Raw genomic sequence first — 21,524 nt, 5'->3', positions numbered from 1 at the left:
TTTTGCGCTTCAGGATCCAAGTTATTAACTGTTGATTGTTCGGTATACTATCCTAATTACGCTTGATGCGTTTGGGTTTAAACGCACTGCTCTTTTCACTGATCAGCCGGTGACGGTCTGCAAGATCATGATTGAATGTGTTTCGTTGACTGAGTGATTCAGAGAACTAAATGACCTATTTCATACTACTGCTCCAAAGAGTCATGATGGACGGTCTTGTGCTGATCGCATCCTTCGACTTCTCGTGATCTTAACGTCGTCGGTCCACCAAATGTGGGCGTTCACGTCTACCGGTTCCTGGTGGCCACTCGAGAACCCCTCGGCTGCAACGGCCAATTATTCCACGAGCGATGTGCCCCACTGCCACTTTAGAGACAGACCTTCATCCAGAAAGAGACCTTCATACAGAGACACATCCTTCGAGGTATTATCTCTCACATTGTATTAGCTATGACTGTTTATTACATCATATTCTTTTATAGTGAAGCTTTTGATTTTCACTCTAATTTTACCACCAATTTGATCTTGGAGTAGTTATTCTTGAGGCCCAGCTCCAAGCTAATAAATTCCACTCTATCTAAGAAGTATTTTGCTTTCGATGGCAGCTAAGAGTACATGGTCTTCATAGCGAAGACTAAAGGTTTTAGGCCCATCTGTGGGACCCCGAACTTTCCAGCCTCCGCAAGTTTTTCTCATAATGTATCATTCCCTAAAAGTTGGATAAATTGGGATTCACAAATTTGTTTCAGGGATTTCAATTTCTTTTCGATCCTTTTGGCTTTTGAACCCGCTAGCTCTTGTAACATGTGCCAGTCCAAATAGTGCAGCAAATGTTTACAAATACATAGAGCATTATTCTGCGTTTTCAAGTTAGTGCATTTAGAACTTAGCTGTTAGATAGAGGGATTATGACCGATTAAGTCCACTTCTCGCACCATCTTGCAAGCCTGGTATTAAGTATCTTGAGAAAGGCTTCTATTACTGGCGCTTAGATTAAACGGTGATTAGCTAAGTGGTCAATTTATACACAGTAAGCCTTATTTAGGCGAGATCATAAATCCAAATGAATGAATTTAAAGATGCATTTACATATGGCATTTTTTTGTAATAAATAATCTATAGAAATAAATAAAACAGGAGTGTTTGTAAAATTAAGAGAACCGCTTTTCATGGTACTTGTAACCTATTTTTATATATTAATATATATACGGTATATATACCAAAATTACATTTTGTTAACTTTTGTCTGTCTGTCTGTTTGTTTTTAATCTCTGAAATGACAGAACCTCTTTTGACGCGACTTGTTCTAGCAGGTAATTGGTGTAATAAAGAATAACTTAAAGTACTTTTTTTTAAGAAAATTTGTAAAACGAAAAAAAAAACTAAATATTTTTTTGTTAACTCCACGCGGACGAAGTCGCGGGCACAGCTAGTATTTACTATATATACATACTTATTATGAATTTTTAGTATTTTTTCATATATAATCACAGCAATCACAGCAATATACAAAAACACTAAGTCACAAGTGAAAACGAAATTAATTTAATAAATACACAACTATTTAGCGTAAATAGAAAAAATCATAAGAACAAGACTGGATCTTGTAACACTTGAAACTTGATACACCTTCCAAACGACAAAGAGTATAATTTTGTCCACATGTAAACACATGTTTACCTAGTTTTATTAACCAATTATATATATGTATTATAGTACATTCTTACTATGTTCGGCGAAAATATTTTTTTTCCTAATGAAACCTTTTTTTCGTTCATTTATTATTTTTTTAAAGTTTTGGTTTACAATTTTATCGCATAAGCCCTCTCGTCCACGGCGACTTTTCGTAATGTAGTAACCATACTGTCGCACCATCTTAACGTCGCGTTGCAAAAAAGAAGTCGCCGTAGTCGAGGTGCCTATTTGTATTAGAAGGCTCTCGTCTTCCATAACTAAGATATTTCTTTTCAATTCTGTATTTTATTCTATTTGAGGTAAGTGTCCAAAAAAAGTTATCAAGGTATGTCCTAGTGTATCCATAGAGATTAGACAGCGTCTTGTCTAAAGGATAATATAAGCATGCAACTATTCCATATTTTGCATTGAAGACAAATCCTTTCCCATTAGATAAATCTAAAACTGCCTCTATATTAACATAAAAAAATGTTAATTGACAATTATTGGAAAAAAATCATATCCTCATAGGACTTTTTCAAAAATACTACTATATGTAGTTAGATATGCAATACCAATATATATTACATGGAATTCTAAATATCTTTCAAATTATATAGTATATATATAGAATAATTAATGTCGATTGTTAAAGATTAATGTACATGTGCCATACCAAATGCCAGGCGCTATGCCAACATTTTCAAATAATATTACATCTGTGAAATAGTAACTATATTGTTCCATTTATTCACATATACACTGAACATACACTCGTAAAAATAATATATTAGAAACTAGAACTTTTCAAAGTACCTCATATAATCACTTCCGGGTGCGTTTTCTTAAGGGCCTTTCATCCCCTGAATTATCTTCCTCGTCCCTATTATAATGTGAGTATATGTGTGCATTTAATTTCTTTTCTCTATTAAACTTATCTCCACACATATTACATACATATTTGTTTTTATCACTATCTTTAGTTTCTGTATCTTTATTGGCTAAGGGTGTGGATGTAGATATTTGCGATTCCTGAATTATATTATCTGTGGGCAGTACATAAGACGGCTGGAGTAACGGATCAACATTAATGAATGTAAAAAAACCAGTGTCTTTTGGATGAGATGCATCCTCTAGTATAACAGAGTATGGTTCTAATGATTTGTCAGTGTTATTTACAAGTGTTTTCGTTTTTCTTGGTCGTTTTTTTGAAATATCTTCAGCAGCTGGTTGTGGTTTCGTTGATATTAAAAGTTTACTTGGATTACCAGTTTGGACAACTGTGTAAGATTGTTTCTTCACAGCTGGAGATGTAAGTTGTACCTCTTCACGAGGTGTTGAGTTAAAATTGTTGGAATGATGAGATACTGTTTGAAATAAACCCACAGGATATGGTTGACCTGTTTGATTCTCTATGTTGGCAACACTGTTTATCGCTGTTTTACTGCTTGGATTATGTTTTCTCAAGTTTTTATTGTTTCTTACAGACTTATTTTCGACAGGCGAGTCTTCGAGATCTATAATTTCTGGCGATTTACATTTAGGTTTATCAATAGTATTCTGTGAATCAGAATCATCGGGATATTTTTTATCTTCGACCAAACAAAATACATTATTAGGTCCAGGCACAAGTTTATACCTAGTGGCAGTGCTTGGGGCTGCAGGGAAAGTGACAACTGGACTTGGATTATTAGACATTTGTTCTATATTGCTAGTCATTGGGTTAACAATTGATTCATTTGATGAATTTTGTGTTTCAGACGCAGTACAAGTTTCGGAACGTCTTCCAATCTTGCTTGCAGGTCCAACTTTCTTCTTAACTGTTGTTGCAACACCTGAAGGGTTGATTTTTTCTATTTCTGTGGATTTTTGATTTTCCTGTACTATCGTATTTCCATTATTTTTGTCTAATCTTGTATTGATATATTTAACTGAAGTCACTTTCGGTGGGTCAGGTGGTCTATAGGTGTTGGAAATATTAACTTTAGGCACACGAGCTTTTGCACAGCCGTGTGACAGAACAACTTCTTTTTTTAAAAAGTTTCTATTGCACAGTTTACACTGGAAGAGTACTCCAACACCATTCACTTTTATCATGCTTACATGGTCCATTATATCAAAAGGTTTTGAATTTGCTTCAGGTTCTTTATTAATTACGTTATTTTGCTTATCAACAGCATCATCATGTTTGTCGGTTTCCACATGTTTAATGGCACTATCAACAATATATTTATTTGCATCATTAACTGTATTTGTTTGTGTAGACTTTATTTCTTCAGATTCTTTTTCATCATGTGATGTTTCTACAGTACTTAATTTTGGCAATCCAGACTTGCCATTAACTGATCTGTCATTTTTTAATGAAATTTCTTCTTCACTTTTGTCATTAGATAAATCCTCTTGATTATTGGAATCATGTTTCGCTTCATTGACTTTAGAACATTGTGTTATAGCTTTGTTACTGTTACTATCATCAAAAGGAACAAATGTAGGTACCACATTTTGAATGCTTTCCATAGCTTTCTTTATGAGCGCATCACAAATGTCATCATTGGACATGTTTGATTCGTTTAATTTTTGCTCCCATAAATCTCTTGTCTTCGATTTCGCTGGAAGTGGTTCTTTCTTGCCTATAGTTTTTCTTAAATTATTTTGGGTGTTTATACACTTTTGAACAAACTCGTGGAACTCCTCAACCTTCGCTGAACATCTGAAGCAGATCTTGTGAGGCAGGTCATCATTCTCTGCAACCTGAAATGACAAACATCCTTGTTTTATAATATTGTTAATAATTATATTACTATATCAAAAATAGTATTTTGTATTACTGTGTACAACATTTTAGGAGTTATGACAACATTTTTTTATATCCATATATTAAATATAGTTATTTTACTGTTCTAATAATATATAGCAACTCCTTTAACATATATCAACAACATCTAACTGTTCTAGAGTTGAATAAAATGTGTCTAGGCAACATAAGACCAATGAATGACAAGGGAGCAATTTGATAGTTAGGGTTTGGCAATTCGAAAATAGACTTAACAAGAGTTTAACCCTTTAGCTTTAATATAAAAATTATATATGTCACTTGGGAGATGCAACAATATTAACAAGATTTGGGAGGGACATATCACAAAAAAAGATTGGAAAACACTGTTCAAGGCCATCAAAACACCTGAATGACTATTTTTTAAACAGGTAGCGTGAGCATTATAAAATACATATATATATGCTTAACACCCCTACTAAGATATCATACACTTCCTAAGCACCAACTTCAACTAGAGTAAGAAAATTATATAAATGTCATGTCATCAGCATCCAAAAAAAAGTTCCAAAGGCTTTTTATAAAATAATTTGACCAAGTCTTTAAGCACATTTAACAAAAATTTTGAGAACAACAGTGGTTGGACACATGAAACAAATTATAAGAACAGATTTTAAACCACTTGTAGATGTAATATTGACTCAGGATAATGGTGTATTTAAGAACAGGCGCAACAGTCAATTTCCTTATTTATAAAATAAGTTAGAGATCAAATTAGAATACAGACATACAAGAAATATTTTTTTCATTGCTTGCCTATCATTATCATGTTAGCTGATATAAAGATCACCACAATTATCTGACTTGGGCTGCCACATCCAGGTTTGTTGCATCCATTGACAGAGGCCTACCAATGCTGCATCCACAGGGTTGTGATCGCCATTTGAGTATATTTCGGCCCCTATGGTTGTTGGTTGCATTAGCAATGAAATTAACTGTTTATAAAACTTCACTAGAATCTTTTTGAAAATTTGTCAAATTTACATAGCACATTTTTCAGTCTATAGCAGATCATTCAATGGTTCTTTGCCAGATTGAAATATAGGAAAAACTTGTCGGGTTTGTAATTTCAGAGAAAGGAGTCAAATAGTGCTAAATATTTTATATTATTTAGGATATCTCGTAGTTGTGTCATAGATGCTTGAGTCTCATGTATACTTCATGTATTGATTCCAAAACAAATTAAACAATTTTGGTGTAAATTTGTCACTTGTACCATGTTTTTTCTATAACAGTCACAGAACTAACACATCTTCATCTTTCTAATTGAAATGACTACCTTTGTTACACATCTGCTTTAAAAGGCATGTTATTCATAAAAAAAGTAGACTAAATATTCATCTACTTTTCAATGTAACAATAATTTTGTTACACTTCAATAAATATATAGCATCATTATTTCCTGTTTCAATGTGGTTTTGACTGAATAAATGTCAATTATTATTTTACATAAAATCATTGAGGTGTGACAGAAAATATGCCCAGTATTGCTTAGTTGTGGAAGCCAGCCCACCGAGACAAAACAATACAATCATTCAAATGACAAAGTTACTAATCTTAATATTTTGGAATTCTTTTTGATAGTAAAAATAAACTAAATTGTGTTCATAATAAAGGACACTAAATACAGTTCATTATATCTTCTTCATAAATAATTCATAATTTATATATATCATGAATTTAATAACAAAACAGAGAATTGAAGGCTTAGCCATCCATTTCGTATGTTTACTATTTACGTAAATAAAATAAACATGTATCACCAGAAATTATTAGGCTGAGGTTACATTCACAAAATCAATAATGATCATGACAGAACTCAACTCAAGAGTTAGCATAAAGTATATAACACAGCGGTGGTTGTGGAAAGTCGCTGGATGCAGGCAACGCAACATCGGTCATTGGAGGAAACCTATGCTTATTGGAGAGCTATGTTTTACAATGAGGGACAATCAGCTGATATAATGATGATGATAATGATACAATACAACAAATAAACTTAGTTTATAATAAAAATACAAATTTTGTTTTTGAATTAAAATTTATTTATATAACAAATGCTAGAATTTGTATGTGAAAGTTTTTAAAAAAAAAAAGATTCCGCGCGATTGATAAACCGAGCGAAAGTAATCAAAATCTATATCAAAAATATTGTATAATAGTATAAAACTTACCCAGAAAGGCATTAATTCGTCTATCTTCTTGGCAATAACTTTTTCAGAGTCAAAAATATGAAGAAATGGGCCATCTTTAGTCTCGCACAATCTACATACTTTTAAGAGAATAGGTTGATTAATAGTAGCCAACGCGGCTGCGATTATTTCAGAGTTAAAGTTGTTTGTAATTGGGGGACTCGTAGTTTTAGTTTTAAGCACTTTTGATTTATTTTTATTATTCTTTTTCTTAGCCATTTTGTTTCTTAAACAGGAACACACATAATGAAAATATCTAGCTTGCTTGGAGATACGAATTAGTTTTATATATTAAAATCTTTTATTTTTATAAGCCTGAATCAAGGCACATACTCCAAATAATCATAAAAATAAGTTTAGTACCTTAGTTTTTATTATTGTTTAAAATACACGATCCATACTACAAATACTACAAATAGAGTATATATAAGTATAGACCATTAGCCTGATAAACTGTCATGTCAAAAGTCAATTTTGATGTAATTCATTAAAGAAACTGATTTAAAATTAATCAATTTGTGAAGAATTTTTCACGTTTTCATCGCAATCCTAATTACAAGAATTTACAGGGAAAAAAGGTTATAAAAATTAGTTTCGTCGCATAAACTCCGTATGGACTAGAAAAGTTCTTTGAAAAGATTAAAATTTTATGTCTACTTTTAACAACATAACAAAAAAATATTTGTCTTGTATATTTAAACAAACCATTTGATTTAAACATTTATTTTGAATTCAAATATCAAATATTTACATTAATATATAAAAATACCTGTAATTATAGAACTTTGGCTGTAAATTTTTAACTTGTTCAAAATTATTCTCGGTAAAATATTATTATATTGCTATAATTGAATTACTTTCTACATAATTTTTTTTTGTTATGGGACACCGTATTATTAGTGAACATATTCTTTAATGTTTAATAAATGATCTCTCTGTGACAATAATCACTAATGAATTCTATTATAAAAACAATCTTTAAAACGAAATAACTTAAGAAATATTAGATGTAACGTCTTTAGAGTAAATTTCATAATAACTCTCAACGTTCACTTCTTCACGTTTTTCTATGAATTTATTGATATTACTATAGATTCTATTTAAAAAAGACTTTTTAAACTAAAACAAAATTGATTTTATAGAAAAAAATCTAATCTTTAAAGTAATTAACAAATCTTTTGAACAATTTTTTTTAAAAGGTCCCTTCAATAAAATTGATTTTTAGTTAAATCATAATTTTGTTTTAAAACGGGCAATATTTTTTTCTAGTGGCAATTAATTCTTTTAGCCAAGTCAGCCATCTTAAATTTAGTATTGTGCCAGTCGGGGGGGCGGTGACATATTTTCCCCGTCATCGTCCTACATATTTTAGTGAAATTGTTAAAATAGGGAAAAAATAAGTGATTTATAGTGTAAATAATTAGTTAACGTCAGGACTGAACGTGAAGATGGCGGGGCAAACCATAAACGACAGACTGTTAGCCGCCCGTCACAGCATCGCTGGGCAGGGTTTGGCTAAATCAGTTTGTAAAGCTACAACCGAAGAAATGATTGCACCTAAAAAGAAACATTTAGATTGTAAGTATCGTCTTAGTGTGTAAGAAAAACTTGTTATCAGCTCACGCGTGTATTTCCTACTTTCACTGAGTCGGCGACATTCGCAAAATATCTTATGTGGTCGATAATTCATCTATAGATATTGTGGTCGACATTGACCGCTTCGTTTCACACCCGATTAAGCTTATACAAGAAAACTAATAAAAGTACGTTATTAATTACGAAACAGTTTATATAATTTAATGTTGCGATTACATTGCGATCAGACACGCATTTTTTATTATGTCATGTGTTTCTCGTAATGTTACGGTGTATCGAAATATAGACGTTAAATCTGTATTTAATATTGCAACATTAAATTTATATAACAGGACATTGACGAAAATAACTGGATCAATAAGTAAATGTATATAATAAATTGATTTTCGTTTAAACATATATGATCGTCGATAAATTGCACAAAATTAAATGACTTGATATCTACCCTCGTTTTTTTTTAATTATAGCTTTTTACTATAATTCAATGCTTAAGAATATTCTTACTAGAATTCCAATAGGTTATTTGGACGTTTTAGTTTTGTTTAATTATCCTATAGGATTATATGACCAATGATTCTATTTCATTTAAAATGACGACAATAAGTTCTTTGGTATATCAAAATAATTATTTTTATTAAAATATTCATTTATATCAACTGATTATATGTTTTCTTTTTATTAAATTGAAAAAAATCGTATATATCTGGGTTCTGAAATTTTTTGTCTTTAGTGTTAAAATCTTGTAGTGTTTTATTTGTAACTATAGACCAAGTTAAATCAATTTGATGGTTTAAAAATTAAGTAAAATTTGAGTATGTATACTCTTAGTATATGGCTATATTATCATTACAATATTACCACTGCTGGGTAACAAGTTTGCTCTAGAGAGGGTGGAGGAACTATGAGGTTTTGAAAAATTGGTGAATGATACAAATCTATTTGATATTTAGTCCTAAGACTTTGTGTTTAGTCTAGTTCTAGTTTAGTCCTAGGATTTGTGGATTCCAAATCATAACCTGATGAAGCTGTAAAAACCATGAACACTGTCATCATGCAATACTGGTGAACATGTTGGTTTACTTAAAGTTACTTAACTGTTCATTGTGGTGGTGATGTAGATTCTAGTGTGCTATATCTTTGGAATTAAATTTGTGACCTATGATTGTAAGGTGCTTATCTACTGAACCATGAAAGCTTATATCGAATTGCAAAATAAAATTAGTAAATTAAAAAATCAGGTCAATATATGAATGTGTATTGCTTATGCAAATAAGTGTATTATCTCCTTTATAAATATTTAATTTTTTTTAATATGTCCTTCACTTGATATCAATGATAAGCTGAAAATTAAGATATCTTTAATGCATTAAACTACAATATGCTTTATAAATTTTAAAGATAATGATAGTATACAGTGTTATTGACAAATTAAAGAAAATTGTGAATTTTTAATAGCATTGAAATTGATATTTAATAACTTTTCAAGTAAAGAAATGATGTAGATAGAAGTGCAGCTTAATTTGTTACATACTGAAAAATTTCATTATTCATATTAATAATACAGAAATTGTCTATGTGCAAATTAAAAATTTATTACTACATACATTGATAACTCATTTTAACCCACTACAATACATAGGTGTCTCTCAACAATATCTATTATGGATACACCATAATAACCATTATGGCAGGCTGGTTGGCAATTGTATTATGGTATATAGTGTGGTTAGCAGAGGACACTGCTGCCCATCATCTGGGAACTTATGAGGAGTAGCAATCTTATATAATTAATGCATGAAGTGTGAATTATATAAGATTTTATCACAGGAATTGAACCCACAATTAGGAATTTCAAGCCTCAGTCTCCTGGCCACTGGACTACCACTGCTAATACATTGATTACTTAAAGGAAATCAAATATGTATGCTAGTGTAAATTTTAACATATAACATGTAAACAATAAAGAATTCTTTGAAGGGTATGTTGAGAAATGTTTCAGTTGTATTGGTGACTAAGAGTTAGAAAGATTTTAGTGTGAGAAGAGCCTGTAATAATCTAAGTAGGTTGTTTTATCACTTGCAAGAATATTTTAAATTCAGTTCCCCAAAACCTTTATACTATAGTGAAATTATTCCACTAGTGAAATTGACATGTTTTTTAAAATTTATTATGTGACTAACAGTACCCCTGACTTGGTTAGCATTGATTTTAATAAAAAAAATTATCATTTTTTTTACACTTTCAATTAAAAGAAAAACTGCCTTTATTACACAACTGCTTTAGAAAGCACATTGTTTATAAAAGCAAATCCATATAGATTAATACATCTACTTTTACTTACATTATTAAAAAAAAATTATATGAAAATTTAAATTTAAAAAAAATATATTTTTAAGAATAGAAGATATTTTTAAAAACTAACTGTGCCTGCGACTTTGCAGTGAGGAATTCATATAGAGAATTATTAAGTTTATTAAGTTTTTTATCGTTTGAGAATTTTTCTAAAAGAAGTAACACCTATGTTATTCCTTATTACATCGGCTAGCTGCCAATATAAGTCCTGTCAAAATCAGTCCAACCGTTTCAAAGATTAGCAAACATAACTTTGACACTTCAGATGTTCAAATTTTATTTATTTGTATATAAATAATTCAGAGGTATATATAAATGGAGTGTTCTTTAAAACTACATTTTCTATAAATTTTATTCACAATTTCAATTCACATTTGCATATAAATTTTCTTATCCCTTACTCCATTGTGTACATAGCTATATTTATTACTTATAGACAGGCATAGACAAAGGTATTAAATAATTTTGTTATCTACCTGTCTGTTTTTTTACTCATAGTATTTTTTTTAAAGTTACAATTAGCTTATCCAGCTTATCTTGTTCACAATGGACAATATGACCATAATGGTAAAGAATTTCTTTATAAAAAATATAGACTTTTATAATAAATATTTTAGAGAGACTTAGACAAGACATTATATTTTTTTGATAATTGAACAATGAGTTAATTATGATGTATGTTTTATTTTAAAAATCATTTTTCTTTTAATGTCTATTCCTTGATTTATCAAGTCACAGTCTAATGATGGGACTTGCTTATTCAACCCACAACCAAGCTACTATTAATATAATGTATGAGGAGGACAGGAAAGTAATGTCAGTTTCTTGAGTTAACCCTAAATAGCCTAATTTACAAAAGTGATTTTTTTTAATATTACTGTGTTTGCTTGAGGGTCTAGATAAAGGGAAAAAATAGATTTTTTTTTTAATTTCGTTGGAAAGAATATTATACAACAGTAAAATTCGTACAGCCAACCTATAAAGCTAATAGTAACGTGAATATTCGGTTTAAAAGATTGGTATACAAATTGAAACCCTAGGCTATTAAGGGTTAAATTCACACAACTACATTTTTAATGTTTTTATTTGTAATCAACAATATATTCACCTTTGTTATAAACAACTGCCATCTGGTATACAAATTTTTAATGCAGGCTTCTATGGCTATGGGCCAGCATGATAGGTCATATATTATAAGAGCATTGACCATATTATTATATATAAAAATGTTATTGTTTCCAATGATATTTACTTACAACTTTTGATAAACTATGTGCTACATTAATAATAATGCATTATACAATAATATTATCACAGCATAATTTGTCTGTTCTGCTTATATAGTTATATTGGCTGAGTCATTGCACTGGTATCTATGTATTTGTTAATGTCAATTGCTTTATGAAATCAATTATATGATATCATTCAAAAACAGTTATTGTGATAATAGAAAAATCATTCAATGACATTAATTTTTTTGTGAATTTATATTCTTATGTATTCCGATTGGATTAACAATTAATTTTTAATAAGCTGTCTCACATCTGCTCGAGGACTTAATGAATTTGGTAAAATCTGTTCTTAACTGACCGAAAAAAACAGTTCTTCTATCAACATTCAATTCTTTAAATCTTAATGTTCCAGAAATATGATGTCAGTAGATAGATGGTTATCTCATATATATTAGAGGGACAGAAAGTAATGTCGTTTCCGTCGAAATATTTTACAGAAAACCAATTGATACATAGATTATTTTTTATTGGCAAAGCTTTACTTATTTTAAGGTGGAATATCTTTTTATATTGACTAATCTAAAAAGAGCCTTCAGAAGCCTCAACATAGTATTGTTATGTTAGTTATTTCACTGGTTAGGAAGGCAAGCAAAGGTCTTTCATATGAATTACACAACTACCACCGCTAAATCACTCAACACGTGTTTCACCCCTCCAAGGGGCATTTTCAGGAGTTATGTTAGTGTTAGTGCTAAACACAGAGTGAGCTTAGTCTGTCACCGCTTTTTTATTATATGCCACCTCCTCCCCCACTACCACTCAAAGTCACGTGGCCGATTACGAGGGCTATTTTTATTATACCCTTTTTCACGCGTAAGTTATATTTGCGATTTTACGTAATAGATGAGTGCTTTGAGCGAGCCTTTGTAATAATGGAGAGGAGGAAACATTGACCTGTTCGTTAAATATAGTTCCAATACCTCCGTGTCTTATTATTTCTAACCGCTCCATCACATCCATCCCCAATCCTTTGCTACAGGTACGCAGCACGTCATAGGAATGACCGTGCGGTAAACTATGTGCCGACTCTAATAAATGTTGAGAGAAATGAGATCTTTCAGGGCGATCATTCCTATACGTGGAAATATGTTCCTTATAACGAATGTTAAAACTTCGACTAGTTTGACCCACGTATACCCCACCACACCCACCACACTTCAACCTATAGATATCCGACTTTTTGCCAACCTCGGTTTTTTCCTTTGCCGTTGCAAATTGCACGCCGAATAGTGTTGTTGATTCTGAACGCCACATAAACATCGTTTTACCTTAAAATTTTAGATAATTTTTTTTTTATATTTGTCCTAAATATAAGGTCTTACAAACCATACGAGGATACTTCTTAGTAAGGCACAGGATGAAAAATGTGTTGGTGCAATCTGATGTTGGCCGAAAGTGGTCAAATTACTATTATTAGAATGTAAAGATGAAAAATTTGTCTTCCATCACCTTAGACAAAAATCGAGAGAATTTTGTAGTCCTATCAGATGATTGGGTCAAATCTACTTGACTCTTAAAACATTAAAGGTATAACTAGGTATGGAAAATGCATTATATAAAAATGAGTTATAAAAATCTGTGATATATAATGTAAAATTGTGATCTGGGAATCTAGATGAGGGTGTAAAGGTGATGTATGGGAGAAGATTTGCAAACGAGTGGAGATAGAACTTGTGATAACAAAAGGAAGGCACAAAAGATATTGTGAAGAAAGGAGTATGTAAATAAAAATTAAAAATCCTAAACTTATTTACCCAAAATGTAATATAAAAAACTAGATAAGGAAGCATAATCTATTTTAACAGGATCACATCCACAATTAATGTTAGAGGAGTCTAGAAAAATTACAAATGATGTTGGGATCCAACAACCTTTCACACATATTACTGTGACCGGACTACACATATGTATTTTATTGGTGGTAGGTTTTTGAAGTTGCCATTATAGTGACAATAGTTTCATTAATCTGGGACTTCATTTAAAAAAAAAAGTTATATGAGAATATTGTATGTCTGTTGTTTAACTTATTTAATACTTGATTTGGTGACTTCTATAGTCTGAGATAGTGCTTTAGTGAGCAGTATTTCCCCTGGAGCCTGACCCAGAACCGAGGCTACAGCGATCCAATGTTAGGTTTCTTGAAAGGGACATCAGACATTTACTCAGTTTTGCAGACATCTTATTGTGCGAAGGAAAGTCTTCTTAGCTTGCACATTATTCTGTTTTTATAACTAGTGTATAAATATTTTTGTATTTATAGGTTCTTTGTCCAATTGACTGTCCTAGTACTGTCCATTCCTGTACATAGAATGAATGTTAAGATTAGTGGGTGAGGCAAATTTGTTGCACATTTTATAGTTCTTTAAAATCAGATCACTTTAATAACTATTCTTGATACTTGTTACAAGTATTGAATAAATGAATGTTTTGTGAAACTCATCAGAAGAGCATTTTCCTACTAGCCCTCTGGATTGCCATACCGCTTGTTATAGTTTCCTATTTTAAGAAAAGTGAACAAGGCCTGAAATAAACAAACCAGTATTTTCTAATGTGGGACCCACGCCCCACAGGTGGTCAACTTTATTTTTAAGAGGCAATTAGAAAGTAGACTCGAGTTTTAACACCTTTGCTTTAATATAATAAAAACGTTACGTAGGGGACGTAAGAATTTTAGAAAGGTAAGTTGGTGGATGACACAAATAAAACAATTCATCACAACTAATAATTAAATGGCTACCATTTTTAGAAAAAAAAAAAACTTAAACAAAATTTTTTTTTGTTAAATTCCACGCGAAGTCTCGGGCACAGCTAGTAAGGAAAATATTTCGGTACATATGTAATTTTCATTTTTATTTCGCTTGTGATTTATTAATATGCAGGAAGTATATTTTTTAATAAGATTTTGCAACTGCTCAAAATGGCATTTGTTCTAATATGTCTAACTGTTTAAAGACTGGCATGTAAGGAAACAATATAGAGAATTTCTTATCGTTGTATAATTAAAATTTTATCTTGAGTTTTAATTGGATAAACATTACACAATTTCAACTTTTGAGTGTGGTATGGTGACGTATGTTTAAAAATTATCTAATCTCGTAGAATTGCTTGTCTGCAGTGGCAATCGCCCGTGCAACTGGAGGCCTTTACGGTCGAAATGATTTCGAGTGCGACAATGAGCCGTTAGACGTGGCTTGAGTAGGCTTCCATCTAAATGGATCGAAGGTCGAGGGAATACAGTGCATATATATATATATATATATATATATATATATATATATATATATATATATATACAGTGCAAGACCTATTCAAATCAGAGTTCGAAATTCAAAACGCTGAAGAATAATTAAAGATAAAAGTACTATGGCTGGAGTGGCCAGCAATATGGAGCGTGAATGTGAATGAATTAGTATTATACTAAATGATAATAAAATAAAAATCAAAAATTTTAATTTAGAATTGTTACAGTATTCCGGAGGTAAGGAGAAGGAAGAGAGGCAATGTATGAAAGATAACAAAGTATGGAAAGGAATGGAGGAGAATGAGATGGACTACAGAGGAATGAATAAAAGATCTTAAGGAGGACTAACAGGAGTGCGGAAATTAAAAAAATCGTGAAAAAATTATTGTAAATATTATCTCTGCTTACACATGGCACGAGGGGAGGAGAGCACAAGAGGCTCTCAAATAAGATGGTCATAATAAAATGGAGCCAGAACGTTACAAGTGTATTATAAATAGTTGTTATGTACTTGTTTGTACTTATTTGATCAGGATGGTACTGGTTATGCTTGTATTGCATTTGTTCAAAATTATGCTGCGACATAGCCAGTGGTTTGGCAAGATGAAATGGCAGCAGGCAGGCCACAGAACAGAAAGATGGTAGATGTTGTCTTTAGAGTTCCGGAGTGAAGTCCGTCCAGAAGGTGGGAGGTTGACGAATCCCACACTTATTTTTTTTGCCCACCATATTACATATGTAACTTAAATATAATTTCACAAAACTATGTAAGAGTGTACATTGACGCTTAATAATCGAATGATCGAAACAAAAGCACATACAGGACGCCTAGCTACACAAACTGTCAAATATAAAAAGTATAAAACAGTATTTAAAAAGGTTGAGAGAAACTATTTAAAACTAAGTTGAAGTCAACTAATTATTATAATTATTTTGTCTTTAAATCATCAGTGTCTTGTTTGTTTTTAACGGCACCCTAGCAATGTCCAGGTTCTAAATACAATTTATTTAAAGTTTCTTAACCACATTCTAGAAAAATCTTCAGACTGCAGTAGACCTGTATTTTCGAATAAATTCGCGTTTTACCCATCGCAAACATAGCATAAGCATAAATATTAATCTTGAAATGACGTAAACCTTCCCTAGAGTATTACAAACAATTATATGAAGCGATTTGCTCCAATTTCGTAAAGCCTTCCTAAAAGCTTTTGGTTCGAATTGAATTTTTTTTTCAATCAAATTCGCTCGGATGAATTTAATTGAAAATAGGACGACGCTCATGATTTGAGATGTAATGTTTGTATTTTTGTATATTAGCCAGCTAATAGCTACTGACCATGAGATTTCAACCACTGGGGACTCTTGGCTTGGGATATTGAAGCTTACTAACGAATATTCAGAGCCAGTGACGTATCCACCTAAGCGATCTATGAACTCTGTGGTCTTCCATTCCGCCAATGGAATTAATATGTAGTGAGACGTGCTGAGGTTACTACCTGAAAAGCCTTCCATCTTTGCTAACTTAAATTATGTTTCCTATTAGTTTCCTCTGCGCTCTACCCTCTGATGACCTATCAGCAGAATATATATTTTTTTAAATAAACGTTTTAGCCGAAGGAAGTCACGCAAGGATTTTTTATATGTGATGATGAGTTAGTTTCAAAGAAACCTCTCAGCCTTGAACACCGCCGGCGAGTAGTCCGTCAGGTACAGGATTTATTGCTGGAACGTTTACAACCTTATCACACCATCCACGTTTCTCCACAAGATGAGTAGAAATCGGCCTACCACCTTTACACCGTGAAGTTTCTATTCTTAAGGTGTATCCTCCTAAACAGTTTTATAAACATATTATTCTTTATAACGGTACATAAGCTCTAGAGAAAGGTTTAAAGAAGTATTTTACAACCTTTTCGTGTCATGGGCCACACATTTTTCTAAAATGGTCCCCGTTATTGGAGACCTTTCGTTCCCCCGTCTTATTTTTGGGACAGGGATATAAACCTTCCCATTTTCATCCTCTTACATTCTGCCCATGCATAGCCAACCTTAGACTGTTTTTAAATTCTTACGTCCCTCTATGTAATATTTTTAAAGCGAAACGGTTAATGTCCAGTTCACTTTGGAATTGCCTCCCTTAATAATCAAATTGCCCTCTTGTGGGCTGTGGACCTGTGGGTAACGCTGGTTTAAAGTCTAACATAGACATTAATAATAGATTTTGCGTAAGAAAAGGACCAATATTTAGCCACTTCCGCACATGCAGTCCAAACACAGAGTGAAAGTTTGCACTAATCGGTGTAACATAACTCCTGAAGATGGAGGGGTGAAACACGAGTGATTTAACGGTGGTAGTTGTGTAATTCGCATTGGTTGCCGCATGACCATGGGCGGTGCACTTTGTTGCACGATTACCACTGCATGTGCGGAAGTGGCTAAATATTAGTCCTTTTCTTACTTAGAATGGACTTCCGCAAACGCCTGATTCCATTAAATAATAGATTTTACATCTGTCCTGATTAATTCCTTTGTGAATGAAACCTAAATATATGGACAATTAAAAGAAAGAATGTCTAATTATAAAGAAATGTGTGATTTGTGGTTAAAATTATTTCCTATTCACTTAATGGAGTCATTGTATTGTACGTCTACGGAGAGCCTATACTGCATCAGCTTGCATTAGCTCGGGTCTTGGACAATTAGTGCATCGGCGGAACGAGATTCTCGCCACCTTACTCATTCGTCTGACGAATCCGATTGAAATAGATTCGCCCGTTAAAGAGCTAAAATTAAGGCTGGAACAACGGGTGTCTCAAAAGTAAGTTTATATTTGTCTGGAATACTATATGTATTTAAGATATCTGAAAGATACGGACTACATGTCAAACCGTAGTATAAATCGTGGGGTATATATGAAGCGTTATTTGTGGAAGTATATATATGCAGACGATGGTAGGCTGCTTTTCAAAGTCCAGGAAGACAGAAACACATTCATTTTATGGAGCACATGTCGGCAAGTCAGCGCTACGTCTATGAGGATCATTGACTAGAAAAATATGATAAAATACTTCTATGTATTTAACCATATATATGTGGAATGAAACATAATAGTATGCGTGAATAGGAACGTCAGATGGTGTAAGCGAGAGGTGTGAGAGAGGAAGGGAGACAGACGACGGTTGAACGACGATGGAGCGTGCGCTGTTTAGGTTAGAAGTTCTTTTTTTTTTAAATAAATATTTGTGCCCCACGAAAGACTTTAAATTCAATCCCTGTCCATCCCAATCCGATTACCGGATAATCGGATTAAAGATATAGATTATAGATAAGCATAGGCTTTTCCCAGATCTCCCTCAAATATCACCACGATAATTGGTCTTGCATTGACATTATATATATTTAAACCTGTTTTTGTGCGGTGTATGAAAATTTCAATCAAATTTGAAGATAACTGAAGCAGTTATATATATATATATATATATATATATATATATATATATATATATGTATAAATTGGTAGGTTCGGTTGTATATATAGATATTGAGACATCTGGCTGGAGTCTAGTGAAATAATAGTCGTCGGCAAAACTGATCACAGGCTAACTGTAACTGAAAAAAATCGACTTCGAGGTACACCACACCACAAAATCTGTTATGGGGGGGGGGGGGGGGGCCGCTCCCTAGCCGTGAATAGTGTGGGCGAATCCGGGGAGGATTTTGATCCCTCCTTGGTTCGCCGAGTGGCCCACGCTGGCGTCTCAAGCCATCTAATATCGACACTATTCACCTCTACTCAGGCAGAGCGCACTACTACGTATCTACAACTGGAATGCGTCTATCCAGCTTATGTTTTATTTTTAAGTTCACGGATCCTTTCGCTCCGTGAATTCAGTTCCGATGAAGCTGTAAAAGCCCCCGTGATCAACTTCGACCGAGAATAAGCAAACGAGGTAGAATTTTCTGGTGATGAAAGAGGTTTTGAATTTATCACAAGGAAGATCGCGTATTGTCAGATTAGATAGGTTATAAATTTAGCAATTTTTAGTTATTTCATTTTATACATAAGACCGCTTAGTCTATTTATCGCATAAAAATTTTTTTGTGTTGCCAAAAATATTGGACCTTTCACCACTTACTTAGACGCTCTTTCCGATTCGAATCCAACAGACGTAACCACCTTAAACCTGAAAGCATTTGTCGGTCTGTCGCTCTTGAGCGGGCAACAGGGCAAATTATGTAGTGTATGAACTAATGTATAATTTATTAAAAGTTCTAAATTATATTGTTTATGTATATAAATTTTAGTTATATTTACGTATAAGAAAAATTGTAAATAATAAAACCCTGTCGTGGCAGCTGGGAGAAGAAACAACCGTATCAAATAACGCCAACCCTCTTCCAACTTTCTGCGTACAGTAAACGCGGAAAAAAATTGAATTAATATAAAAATAGCAGCTCTTAGTTGGTCCCAAATTACCACACAAAAACAGGTTTAGCTAGCTGATCCCGCAAACGTTGTTTTGCAAAAAAAAATTAAAGTTTTTAATTAACAAATGTAAGATAAGGGTTGATCGTAGAGGGGTGAAAATTTAGGTTTGTATGTATTTTTGTATGCTGTATCATAATAAAATAAAAACCAAAAAATTGACTAAAAAATTAAAAATAAAATTTAGGGGTGGACCACCCTTATCACTTAAAGGTATGGAAAATAGATAGTAGCCGATTCTCAGACATACTGAATGCGCATGTAAAATTTGGTAAAAATCGGTCAAGCCGTTTCGGAGGAGTTCAAGTTCTAACACCGTGACACGAGAATTTTATATATTAGATATACGTAATATGATATTACCAAATGAGAGATATAATTTGTTGTAATATATAACAATTTAGGCGTTGCCGGGCCATATGTTACTGGTATCGAACAGAACCGTTGCGTGGTGCGGAGATAAACGGACAGACGTGCCGGTTTCCTGCGATACGAGCGTGTCGGCAGCGTCAAATGTCGCTTCTAAATTTTATACCAACAACACTGATAAGAACACTACCTAGACTTACTGAATGTACTAACCTTTCTTACTTAGATAGATTTTTGCCTAGGTCAGGGATCATCATCCTTATAGCTGCAAGCTTCCACCAGAGATTTCCAAAATGACAGGTTTTTTTTCTCATTCCTTCACACCTCTACCGTCAAGTGGCAGAGACTTTATATTAGGAGGACCGGTAAGTAATGTCGCTTTTTCAAGTTAAATTCACACGACTACATTTTTAATAAGTTTTTATTTCTGATCAACAATATATTCATCTTCGTTATCAATAACCTTTTGCCATCTTGTATACAAATTTTCAATGGCGGAAACGACATTACTTTCCGTCAAATTGGGTTGAATTAGAAGTGTGTTTTCTCTTACGTCGCTAACACTTCTCTTTAATCTTTTTTCAATAAGTTAATTTTGATTTAATACATTCTATGTCATGTTGGGCGTATGCGATCCCCGCTGTACTTTCCTTTCAGGCCATTTGCAATTCCCGTTAAAAAACAAAAGGATACTTAAACAAATGAATTGTACGGTCGAATATAGATAACTTCACACATAACGTAGCCGTACGTAATGCGTACTAAAATTTATAACTTTTCCCCGCTAATTATAACTTTGCAGCGTTGAAGAAGTGTAAGGCAAAAGTTTTAAACGACTTTTTTGATATTTAAAGTGTGGGTCGTAAACGATCCTCGCGGCCTGAATGAAAAAAATTTCAAAAACTGCCACGGCAGGGAAAGTGTTAATATGTCATGATCTGTCTGTAATGTTCTATACAGTAAATATTTAATGTCGTGTCACCTATAAAGGAACACATAACAGGAGCATTATTTATGCGGTAACTTAATGTACTTGGAACTTATGTACTGCTGGTGTATTTGAATTAATTAAATAATGATCCCGGTAAAAGTATTTAATCGACATAAAAACATTGCGAAGTATTTTGGGAACTATAAACGTAATAAGTCGTTTATCTGATAGCGGAGCAACACTTCTCTTATTTTAATATACATATAAGGCATGTCGTACTTACATTCAAATGAACAATAATCGTATACTCTCATTCATCATCATATCAGCCGATGAGCGCCCACTGCACGCCATAGGCTTAGCGACTTTGCATGACCTTAACCAGTGTTTCCCAACGTGGGGCCCATGCCCCACAGGGGTGCAACTAGATTGTTGAGTGGGGCAATTCGAAAAAAGATTTCAATCCTTTCGCTTTATTATTAAATTTATATATGTTACACAGGGGGGCGTAAGAATTTTAAAAAGGGTTAAATGGGGCATGGCGCAAAAAAAGTCAGG

General features: G+C 32.7%; 2 protein-coding genes across 7 annotated transcripts in view; one reads left to right on the top strand and one right to left on the bottom strand.

Annotated features, from left to right (window-relative positions):
* Window positions 1–2,321: 2,321 nt before the first annotated feature.
* LOC137920288 (uncharacterized) lies at window positions 2,322–7,048 on the bottom strand. The gene is made up of 2 exons (XM_068763578.1): window positions 6,682–7,048; window positions 2,322–4,425 (listed from the first exon to the last, which is right to left on the bottom strand). The coding sequence occupies exons 1-2, from the start codon at window positions 6,916–6,918 to the stop codon at window positions 2,500–2,502; spliced, it is 2,163 nt and encodes a 720-aa protein (XP_068619679.1). The 5' UTR covers window positions 6,919–7,048; the 3' UTR covers window positions 2,322–2,499.
* A 979-nt stretch (window positions 7,049–8,027) lies between these two features.
* Window positions 8,028–21,524, top strand: part of lap (like-AP180) — an 80,959-nt gene continuing 67,462 nt past the window's right edge. For all 6 annotated transcript variants that reach the window (XM_068763779.1, XM_068763784.1, XM_068763781.1 and 3 more), the window contains exon 1: window positions 8,028–8,277. In XM_068763779.1, the coding sequence (XP_068619880.1) occupies window positions 8,148–8,277 (130 nt within the window). In that variant the 5' untranslated portion in view covers window positions 8,028–8,147. The remainder of the gene's footprint in view (window positions 8,278–21,524) is intronic.

This window comes from Battus philenor, unplaced genomic scaffold, assembly GCF_028537555.1.
Source record: "Battus philenor isolate CCGP_79_NKW_IND1 unplaced genomic scaffold, ilBatPhil1.0.hap1 SCAF_18, whole genome shotgun sequence".
Taxonomy (NCBI): Eukaryota; Metazoa; Arthropoda; class Insecta; order Lepidoptera; family Papilionidae; genus Battus; species Battus philenor.
Note: the sequence above shows the minus strand (reverse complement) of the source record. Positions and strands in the feature narration are given on the sequence as shown.

What these genes read in the sequence shown, in the direction of transcription:
- LOC137920288 (XM_068763578.1), bottom strand. Translation starts at nt 6,918, where the DNA reads ATGGCTAAGAAAAAGAATAATAAAAATAAATCAAAAGTGCTTAAAACT. An exon ending in ACGAATTAATGCCTTTCTGG is followed by an intron (nt 4,426 to 6,681) that starts GTAAGTTTTATA and finishes TTGTCATTTCAG; the next exon opens with GTTGCAGAGAATGATGACCT.